Source organism: Coenobita brevimanus, chromosome 110 (genome assembly GCF_032717465.1).
Source record: "Coenobita brevimanus isolate Jiangsu-jjx chromosome 110, ASM3271746v2, whole genome shotgun sequence".
NCBI lineage: Eukaryota > Metazoa > Arthropoda > Malacostraca > Decapoda > Coenobitidae > Coenobita > Coenobita brevimanus.
In genome coordinates, this window is record NC_137063.1 from 25147555 (window position 1) to 25159586 (window position 12032).

General features: G+C 42.8%; 1 protein-coding gene and 1 pseudogene across 1 annotated transcript in view; both read left to right on the forward strand.

The window, feature by feature from the left end:
• The window catches only part of FucT6 (alpha-(1,6)-fucosyltransferase 8), a 373788-nt gene that overhangs the window by 198317 nt on the left and 163439 nt on the right, over positions 1-12032 (forward strand). Inside the window, exon 4 of the mRNA XM_080286030.1 lies at positions 5070-5235. Coding sequence (XP_080142156.1) covers positions 5070-5235 — 166 coding nt within the window. The remainder of the gene's footprint in view (positions 1-5069; positions 5236-12032) is intronic.
• On the forward strand, positions 2911-3026 carry LOC145417640 (5S ribosomal RNA; annotated as a pseudogene).

The window sequence follows — 12032 nt, forward strand, 5'->3', positions numbered from 1 at the left end:
CATAGCAGGAAAAACTGAATTGAAAGATGAACAACGCTCTGGACGCCCCCGGACATCCATGACCGAAGCAACAACTGTCCGTGCACGGTCCATCATTGACGAGGATCCAACTGTAACTCTTAGGTTCTTAGCCCTGGAGCTTGATATCAGTTATGGGAGTGCATATGACATCGTGCATGAACAATTACACCTGAGGAAGAAGTGTTGTCGATGGATACCCCATTTGTTGACTGATGAGCAAAAGGCTGAACGGGTGAGGATTTGTCATGTCTGGCTTGCTGAATTTGAACCAAATGGTCCAAAACGGTTCTCAGATGTTGCTACTGGAGATGAGTGTTGGATTTCATTCTTCACAACCCGTGACAAGCAGTCAAACATGGTGTGGTTGGGCGATGAAGACCCTCGACCTCAGATTTTGAAGGAAGGATTTCGCAGCCGGAAGCGCCTTTTCACCATCTTTTTCAATTCTCAAGGACCAATATGCGTGGATGTGATGCCTGAAAAGTCCACTATCACAGCCCAATACTACACAGACCAGGTCCTTCCACAAGTCTTGGAACACAAGGCCAACACCGCACCAACCCGCCGTCGGTCTCGCCTTTTGCTGCACCACGACAATGCTGCACCCCACAAAGCTCGCCTCACTATGCAGTACCTGGAACAACAAGGTATAACTGCTCCCCCGCCCACCCTACTCCCCTGACCTGGCTCCCTGTGACTTTTGGTTGTTTCCAAAAATTAAATCTGCCATTGCTGGGAAGCAATTTCATCTCATCCAAGACTTGGCACGGACCATCAATTCAGAACTCCGAAGTATACCGTCTTCAGAGTACCACGCTTGCTTCATGAAGTGGAGAAAGAGAATGGAACGCTGCATAGAGGTTGGAGGGGAGTACTTTGAAGGAATGTGAGTCATAGTTTGATAGTTCTTCATGCTAATAAAAGTTTATGGACTCACTGTCATTTCTTTCTAATCACCCCTCGTATATCTGGTATATACACTGGCATACCCCCAATATCCGGCGCATCACTAGCCGATGATTTGCAAGGCCAAACGAGAAATGGGGGAACATTCCCACAATCCGAACTGCCGTCGATTTGCTAGTCTGAACTCTCCACCTCGCCCTAAGTTTGAAACGAGCGTGTCTGAATGTGTATGTGGTGATGCACGAGGCTCTTCCAGTCCTCCCTCCATCCACTTTTTTCTACCCTCCAACCTGTCCCCACACTCAGCACTGCCAGATATGTCTGTGTAGGTGGGGCTGCTTGCCGTTCATTCGGTCGATGTAGTGCTGCTCTCGGGTGACTTCTCTTTCCTCTCCTTCCTTCTTTTCATCCTTCCTCTTCTTTCTTTCCTTCTTTCTTTCCGCTTCCTTCTGCTTATGGCTGGCTCTACACTGAGTGACAAGCCAAATGGTTACCTGTACATCAGGAACCATTTACTACGCTGGGTAATAACCCTATAACCAGAGCTGGCCACCGCCGACGAAAATTCACTTGCGCAAAAGCAAATCCGCAAGCTTAAACCATCACCTTCTGCAACTGCAAATATGCAAACTTTTTGAAATTTGCAGTTCTGCAAATGCAAATGCAAACCATTTGTGTCCCCCTCTGTACCATGGCATCAGTTCCATTTTATTCTGGATACTATTAGAGGATTTTATTAAGTTTAGAATTATACTTTTCATAATAAGGGAGTTAAAAATCATCTCTAGTTACTCATCCACTACAATTATATCTTTAATTACTTTATTCTCACAATAGGTGACTTTATGAAGTTTGGAAATTGTCTGTTCAGTAGTACTGAATGGGGTAGATAAAATTATATTTATTGTAAAATTAAAATACAATATCTCTTTTAAATATTATTATATTAGTATACTGTATTAGACTGTTTAAACTACAAAACAAGGGTAAATCCTTAACTGTTGTATATAAATGAATTAAATTAGTACCTTTCATAGCTTACACTTGACAAGTTGACACACTAGTCCACCTCTGTTCCTTAGCTCTAACCTCCTCACTCCTCAGTCACAGTCAGATTCCTCCAACAACTGAGACAACTCCATCTTAAGCTGATCTATGTTGCCCTTCATCAAAACAAACCTCTCAAAGTTCTCAGAGGTCGGGTTGGTTTGCTTGCAGGTTTGAGTTTGTGGAAGGACTTACGCAACTGCAAAACTGCAAATTTGTGTAAAATTTGCCAGAAATGCAAATCTGCAAACAAACTCTCACTTCTGCAATTGCGGAATTTGCGGTTTTTGGAAGAGTTTGCGGAAGTGCCCAGCTCTGCATATACCGGTAACCCGACTATGATGCCTGATGGTTTAGTGAGTAATTAACCTCTAAAGTACCAGCAGGATTGATCGATCCTTTTTCAGGATTATGCAAGATACCAAATGTGATCGATAGAGGAGCTTTTGGGAAGAACCGCAGACGCTAGATTTCAGCCCAATTGTGACGTATATTGATGCAAACCAATGAGAACTAAGTCCTGAGTAGGGAGGAGGGAGGATCTAAGCTTGCACCTATGGTGTGGGGGGGGTGATTCCCCCACCGCCCTCTCGCCGCCTTCCTCTACCCCAATACCTTTGTTCCCTCTCCCCCTCCCTTGTCTTTGACTGCCTCTTGCTCCCTTCCTCCCCCTCCCCCAGCATCCTCCATCATGCCACTGTGGTTCCCCCCCTTTCCCCCCTCCCTGTCTCCCTGGGGAGGGTTATATCCCCTTCTACCCACCCTCCACACCCCTGTACTCCCTCTCTGCCTGTCCTCTGTCATGTGGTGTCTGTCTCCCACCTCTATACCCTCATACCACCCCTCCAGGCCTCCCCCCACCCCACCCCCATCCCCCATCTCCTGTAGTATGCCGTCTGCTTAGAACTAACCCTCTCCCCGCTGAAAGTATTATATGTCATTGTTACCACGTTGAGTACGCCGCTTCCCATCCGATCAGCGAAGTTAAGCAACTTTGGGTCTGGTTAGTACTTGGATGGGTGACCGCCTGGGAACACCAGATGCTGTTGGCATCCCTACGTGTCAAGTGGGGTTGGTGGAGGATTAGTGCCCCTCCCTGTAAAACATTTAACTCTAAGCCCTTGGCCACCCCGTTTGGGATACATGGCGTTTGGTAATGAATGAATGAATGAATGTTACTGTTCATGTTGCATGTTATCATTCAGTATCAGATTATTGTTTGTGTAATTGTATACACTGATGCACAAAACATAGAATGTATGTTTTTTCAAGTTTTTTTATGAATCTTTGTGTATATATTGTAATGTTTCCTGTAAATGTTAGTAATGTTTGTTTTTTATAATAAATTGCCTATTTATGTGTTTGTCTTTCTCTTACACCATTATCATTATTTTGCATGTTGTAGGTTTTTTTCCCCCATGAAATTCTTACAGCTACTTGATTTGACAGCTCTGAGGGGAGGGGAGGGAGAGGAAGGCATGAGGGGAGAGGAGTGAGGGGGAGTAGGTGCTGGAGTGTGTAAGTAACACCAAGAAAAAGATTTTGCATTCTTTTGATCAATTTTTATTTTATTTTGACAGGTACACAACTATGAGGGAAGGGAACAGAGGGAGGGAAGGTGGTGAGGGAAGAAGTGTTGGGGGGAAAGGTGTTGGGAGTGAGTTAGGAACACCGACAATTATTTTGCATGTTATTGTTTGAAAAAAAAAAAAAAATGAGCTGGAAAATCTGAAAGAAGGTAGGGGGGAGGGGAGGAAGAGAGGGGGGAGGTGATAGAAGTGGGTGAGGAAGGTCGTGGGAGGGAAGGAATGAGGGAGGAATGGGGTGCGAGTGCATAGGAAACTGGAGTTGCCCCGCCTGGAAGGCTAACTTTTCCAACTTTGACGGGCTATAGCTCATGAACCAGTTGGTCTAAAATGCACTGGTTTGTGGCATAAGGTATTTAAATCCAAGCTCTAAACCTTGGGCATAACACTTTTTACTTCTGTAAGAGTCGAAAAATCGGCTCCATATACAGTACAGCTTTTCACGCCGGTACGGTTGATCGAATTGCTTATCTTAGGGATTAAGGTGCTACAGGTGGATTGAGTCTGTGTAGGTTTATATCCAAGGGAAGGCTGGGGTTTATTGCTCATTTAATGCCACTCAGGGATGTGTGAGGCTGGTCACTCTCATCTTAAATGCCAGGACTAACTTACCTAGCCCAGGACTCCTATGCTCCTCATGGGGCAACACAGGATTAGGTGATGTATGTATGTATGTATGTATGTATGTATTAGTATATTTGACTTCAGTAATACCAGTATGAAGCTAATAGGGGACTGAGAATTTTCTATCATGCCAAATGCATCCTGGGGTTTAGGTTGGTTTCCCATGACTTAAATGTTCTGAACTATGGTAGTTTACGCTTAGCTGCAAAGCAAGTGACCAGAAATTGACATTTTATTATTATTTAGTATTCATTGTGTTGAGTTTGTTTGAGTCAAGTAAAATTGTTCATTGTATGCTGGAATGAAAACAAGTAGTACTTTTTTCTCAGCAAAAATGCTGTGGTAGCTTTGAGTTTTTTGACTCCCCTAGGTTTCTCTTGAGTGTAGTAAAAGTATCTGACTTTAGCTGACATTAAATACCAGTCAGTAAGAATTATAACAGCCATTCCTATTTTTCCTCCTTTGAGGTGTAGGGGTCCAAGGCTTGGCTTTCATATTCCAGTACATTTAAGGGTAGATGGCCAGTCTAATCCCTATTGTGGTATTACATGGCCAAAAAAAACACCTGTCATCTTCTTGAAATTAAACCTATGCAAGACTATCACTAGACTGCCAGCAGTAAAGCACAAGTAGGTACTGCCAGTCTTCATTATAAATTGAGGATGTGTTAAAAAAATGACTTGTTCGTTATAATCAGTAGTGTAAACTGAGAAAAATTGGCAAATTAACATGATTGGTACCATAGCCATGAAGCTTCAGTAGCACAAATTTTCCATCAAGTTAATAGCAAAAACAAAGTAAAAACTGTGACTTTATACTAAGCACATAATGTATTTTGCAGTGAATATGTTTAAAAAAGCTTTTTCTCACCTCTTTATTGTTCAGAGTAACACAGCACGACCTAATGCGCCTGAGCCAGCTGGACGGCCTGGGCACATGGCGGGAGCAGGAGGCATCAGACCTCAGCAGCTTGGTGCAGAAGCGATTACATGCATTGCAGAACCCGCCAGACTGTTCAAAGGCAAAGAAGCTCGTTTGTAATCTTAATAAGGTATGGCTACAGGATGACTCTTAACCCCTTAGTTACTGCATCCCCCCCCCCTCCCCTGCTCAGCTACCCCCCTGCCAAACCGAATTTCCCCCAGGCATGGCTTTTTCATGGGGTAGTATTTATTTTATAATTACATCATTTCTATTTGCTTTATATTATTTATTTTTGTATTAGTAAGTAGATATTGACCACGAGATGTGTTTATGACGTGTTAAAATAATGTCTATCTATCTATCTATTGCCAGATGCTTCAATCCCGTTCGGGGTGGCCACAAACACATCATCTTCACGTCGCTTTGTTCCCCGCCATTACACTGCCCCGCTTCTAACTCACACCCCCCTCTCTCATATACCTCTACACCCCATCCCTCCATCTCATCCTCGGCCTCCCCCTCCCTCTTCCCCCCTCCACCTCACTCACACACACTCTCTTCGCCAGTCTTTCACCCTCCATCCTCTCCACATGGCCAAACCACCTCAGTGTATTCCTCATAACGCTTCCTATCACATCCATATTCACACCACAATGCTCCTTTATATCCTCATTTGTCAGCCTGTCTCTCCATGTGACTCCACAGGCTTCTCTTAAATAACTCATTTCCACTGCTCTCACTCTTGACTTGTGTCCTTCCAGCAACGTCGAAGCTTCACTACCATATGTTAGAGTTGGTATCACAATACTGTCATGTAGTAACTTTTTCACTTCCATGCTCACTTCCCTACTTTTTATCACTGCTTTCAAGGAACCAGCAACCTTTCTTCCCTGCTGTACCCTTTCAAGCACTTCACCCTCCAAACCTCCATCCTTACTCATCACACTACCTAAGTACTTAAACGTACAGTACTCACATTTTCCAATTCCTCACCATCCAATCTCGCTGTACATTCACTGACTTCACCTCTCTCAAAGACCATCAATTTACTCTTCCCTACATTCACCTTTAGATTCCGTTTCTTACACACTCTCCCAAACCCATCCACCAAGCCTTGCAGCTCTCCTTCGTCTTCACTCAACAATACAGTATCATCTGCAAACAACAGTACAGGGAGTTTCCAAACACTACCCTCTCTCACCAGGGCCACTCCAACATCCACTACCCTACCTTGTACCTCTTTTATTACCCCATCCATGTACAGATTGAACAACCATGGAGACATGACACATCCCTGTTTCAACCCAACCTTCAAAGAGAAAAATTCACTTAGTTCACCATCCACACACACTGCAGCCTTAGCACCATCATACATACTCTTCACAGCATTCAGCAACTTCCCATCTACTCCATATATGCTTAATACTTTCCACAATCCTTGTCTATCCACCCTGTCATATGCTTTCTTCAAATCCATGAAAGCCGCATACAACTTTCCCTTCTCTAGAAACTTTTCCACTAAAGATCTAAGAATGAATATCTGATCTACACAACCTCTTCCCTTCCTAAAGCCTCCCTGTTCTTCTCCAACTAATTCCTTTGTTCTTTCTCTGGCTCTGTCAGTAAGTATCCTACCATACACTTTTCCTGTTATACTAAGAAGACAAATGCCCCTATGATTACCACACACTTCTTTTTCCCCATTTCCTTTGTACAAGGAAATAATTATACCTGATTTCCAATCCTCCGGGACTCTACCTTCCTCCCAGGCCAATCTGCACATTTTCCACGTCCATTCTACTACTATCTCTCACCCAAACTTCAGCATTTCACCACACACTCCATCAATTCCTGGGGCTTTCCCCAATTTAACTTTCTTCATTGCTTCCACAACTTCTGTCTTACTGATTTCTTTCTGTCTTCTCACCTCCCTCCTTCTCCCAGCCATTCCCCAGCCACTTATTCTTGCATTACTTCCATCCTCTATGTTCAACAATTCCTTATAGTGTTCTCTCCATTTGCTCACTTTTTCTTCCTTCTCCACTAGTAATCTACCATTTTTATCTTTCACTCCCCTGCTAACCTCACTTCCTCTCTGTCTTACTCTCTTCACCTCTTTCCAGAACATTTTTTTTTACAGTCCCTCCACTTTACGCTCAAGTTCCTTCCAAATTCCTCATCCACTCTCTTCTTACTCTCTCATACTAATCTTTTCACCTCCCTCTTTCTTTCTACATATAACTCTCTCTTTCGCCTCTCAACTTCTTCCACACCCCTATTTCTCATCCATTCATTGTATGTTTTTTTTTTTTTGTGCCGCAGCCTGTCTCACCTCTTCATTCCACTATGCTGTTCCTTGCACACCCCTCCGTCTACTCTTCGTCCCACGCACCGCATCACATGCTGATCATATTTCTTCTGTAAATATCCTGCATTCACCTTCCACGTCCCCCGTCTGCTCCAATTCATATTTGCCCAATCGTTCTGCCACTTCTCTCTTATACTCTGCCTTTTTCTCATTCTCTTGTAACCTATCCACTCTTCTTACAAATACTCCTTCTTCCCGTCCTTCCCTTCTTCTATTCCTCCATCTTACTTGAATTCTAATTCTTGCCACCACCAAGTAGTGGTCAGAAAGTCAACTCCCCCAACCTCTATAAGCTCTTCTATCCATTACACGTATTCGCATCCTTTCATCCACACATACATAATCAATCATTGCCTTCCTTTCATTCAGTTCACCACCCACCCTTCTCATCACTCGCCATGTATACCTGTGGATCATTTTGTGCCTGAAGAGGGTATTGGCTATCACCAACCCCCTCCAAGCACAAATGTCCACTAACGCACTGCCATTCTCATCTATCTTAACAGGCATACCCCACTCACCAACTATTCCATCCACCTTCACATTCCTTACTTTATCATTCATATCACCGATCAAAAACACTCTCTCATTCCTTCCAAACTTTTCCATGCACACTTCCACATTTGTCCAGAACTCTTCTCTCACTCTGCTAGCATGATCTTGTGTTGGCGCATACAGACACAGTCGCCCACATTTGTATTCCAACTTTCAATCTTACCCACACAATCCTTGACCTAACTGATCCATACTGTCTTATGCTCTTCTTCCATCTTTTACTCACAACAATACATACTCCTTCTTTTGCCCTCTCATTCTTTCCTACTCCTGCACATATACCCCATCCATACTCCCATTCTCTCACACTCTCACCTCTCCATTTCGTTTCAGTTATTCCGCATACATCAACTTTCGCGCCCTCAAGCACCTTGACAATCTCTCTCTCTTTCACCTCATCATTCGCTCCCCTTACATTCCAAATTCCAATTACCATGTCCTTTGTCCGGTCCTTGGTCGTCATCTTTTGGTCAGTCCTTGTCCGAGGCTTATTGTTTGTCTTTTTAGTTAGTTGTTTTCCAGGGAGGGGCACTAACCCTCCGCCAGCCGTTTTAGTCGCCTTTTACGACAAGCAGGGATACTGGGGGAGTATTCTTGAAAAGCCCCCTTACCCCCAGGGGTAAATAATGTACATGAGAATATTATATGTCTAACCAACTGATTTAGTAAACATACAATATACAGATAAATATGGTGGACAGAGATATAAATCAATGAATAGGGAGGAGAATAATGATTGTATTATTTATCTTGGTATCGTCTCCAGAGCCGGTTGATGACGCTAGGAGACACTCCAAAGCCTTGGCCAACCCTTCTTTGGGTGTGTCCTTCCTCGAGCATCTGTAATGCTCGAGCCGCCTCAACTATGGACAAATACCGCTGCACACACTCAGTGATGACAGGGAAACACAACAAAATCGCTTAAAGCCAGAAACACCATGTTGATGCTGATTTTGACCAATTCTACTCAATGAAAAATGAAATTTTCACTCTTTATATAGGGGTAGGGTGACACTCCCATTTTTATTGACATACTCAGAAAGGACAACTCAACTCACACTGATGTATTTGGTTCCTCAATCGTTGCTTAGCTCACAACACTATTTCTGAACCCAAACAAAGCATAGATTCGGAAATATCACAAATCAAAATCTTGTTCCCTTAATTGTCTTGAGTAGTGTATGAAGAAGATCCATGAAGAATGAGGTAGGAGGCAGGCAGGCAGGTCAAAAGTAGGTGGGGATGGGGTGATGTGCTTCAAGGCCAAACTGATACCAGAATCAGTATCACTTTCCCCACTACTATCTCTCACTTCACCATCATTCTCGGGCATGTACTCCTCATCAGAGTCGCTCACAGTTATGTCAGATTGTGTTTTGTTATCATCAGACACTTGTAAGTCACTATCCAAGTCAGATTCATTGCCGTAGGACACCATGGCACAGAAGTAGCACACGTTCGGCTGCTTGAAAAACACAATGGCGTGCTCTCGCACACTTTCCCGCGGTACCACCGCTGTTGCTAAGCTAGCGACGGTCCCCTTACCAAGAAGCATTATCTGGCTATATTATATCACATGTTATAGGGCATTATATATACCAAATTCAAAATATATTGGGTACAATGACCTACACAACATATCTGAGTCATTTTCATAAAACTATGCCCCATGGCAGGGACATATGACAGGGGAGTGTGCCATCAGTGACAAAGTTGCCATATGTCATCACACATGGGATCACAAAGCACCCAAACTGAGGAAGAGGAAGCCCAATAGGCCCCTATAATGATCGTGAGTACCCTAGTACTCACGATCGTATTCGGTTCTTCTGCTGAAATTTCATTTTGAGTACGGGGGTACACATTTCGGAAATTCGGCAAAGAATGGGTTAAAATCATATGAGAAAGGATTATTTACAGAATTATCAGAAATGATACTAGCAGCCTCCCAGTAACTGAATCACTTACACTGTACCTGAATTTTTGCGCAACTGATTTGTCATTTTTTACGCTGTACCCATATATTCAAATGAGCTTTCTCATTAATCTGCATTCTGAATGTAAAATTCTTTATGAAACTGATCCTTTTGGCAGTAACTGACCCTTTCATGAGTGCAGGATTGTCAGTTCCAAGAAACAGATACTGCAAAGCTTGCTCACAAGACCATTAGAACATGGCTAAATATAAAAATCTTGAAGATCACTAGAAAAAGTACAGAATCAATAAAATATTCCAAAACCTAGTAAAAATCTTTGTAATGCTATGACATTTCTTGCTATTTTGTAAAAATTCTGTAATACTGTACAGCTACATTTCTTACTACTCCGTATTAAAAATCTCTGCAGAATTGAAGCATTCATTGCTAAGCGTTAAGTTTGTAAAGCTGTGCCATTGTTATTGCTGTGGTGGCGTAGTCACGGTCGTATTTTCTTTCTATACTTGGCAATGATTATTGTGTTACTGTTCATTATACTATTTCTGTTGCTGGTATTTTGCTTCTTTATGTGTGTACAGTACTGAATACAGCTATCCATTTGTTGTAGCACACATGGTTATCACAATTTTCATTATCACTGCAAGCTGAAACTCAACATTCCTGCTGCAGTAGCACATTTTTTTGCACAAAAACATCATTATCATTGCCTAAGCTGACTGGAACGTAAAACTCACAAACCTACTCACACATGCCTCACGTACAGCCGACCGCACACACAACGCTTACAAGCCAGAGAAAAAGTCTTCACTGGTAACTTTTTTTTTTTTTATGCTAGAAAGAAGGAACCAAAGGCCACGAGCCTGCAATAACTGTTTCTTCCGAAAGAAAAAATACAAGAGAGAGCCAAATTCAAGAGCCAATCATTTCGACATGCTTGGACACATTGCGTTTGAAAGACTGGAGATCATAGCTAGCAGGAAATACAGACAGAGGGAGATAGTTCCAGAGTTAACCGTTGCATAAATGAAGGACTGGAAGTAATGGTTAACTCTTGCATTAGAGAGTTGGACAGAAAAGGGATGAGAGTTTGCTGCTTGACGGGTGCTATGCGTCTGTCGTAGAAGTGGAGGAATGCAAGCAGACAGTTCAGAGGAGCAGTGACCATTGAAGTAATGACAGAAAATAGATAAAGATGCAACAGCGCGGTGAAGAGACAGAGGTTGAAGGGAGCCAGTACGAAGAGGAGAGTTAATGAGACGAAAAGCCTTTGATTCCACCTTATTGAGAAGAGCTGTATGTGAGGAGCCTCCCCACACATGAGAGTTGTACTCTACATAGGGGCAGATAAAACCCATGTATAACGTCAACAACTGTGCAGGGGTAAAGAAGGTACAGAGTTAGCTTAGCACACCTAATCTCTTGGAAGAAGATTTTACAAGTGATGTAATATGATCTTTCCAAGATAAGTCCCAAGTGCATGAAACACCAAGTATGTTAAAGGATGATGCAATATTAAGCTGAATATTATTAAACATTAGTTGGTACACCTGTGGAAGATTTTGACGGGTTGATTGGTGTAAGAACTGAGTCTTTGATGCATTAAAAACAACAAGATTATTTTTACCCCAGTCAGAGATACAAGCCAAGTCAGACATTAAGTGTGCCATAGCCTCATCCATTGTTTGTTGAAGTAACTGCTGCGATGGACTTTGTGGGAACCGAATGGAAAGGTGAAGGGTGGAATCATCAGCATACGAGTGGATAGGGTTAGGTGTGCAGCTTAGAAGGTCTTTGGTGAATAAAAGTAAGAGAGTTGGTGATAGGACAGAACCCTGAGGAACACCACTGTTGATAGATTTAAGAGAAGAACAATGGCCGTCTATAACAGCGGCTATAGAACGACCAGAAAGGAAACTATAAATGAAGACACAGATAGAAGGATAGAAACCATAAGAAGGCAGTTTGGAAATTAAAGATTTATGCCAGACTCGATTGAAAGTTTTTGAGATGACAAGTGCAATAGCAAAGCTTTCTTCAAAGTCCCGAAAGAAGGATGACCAGGAG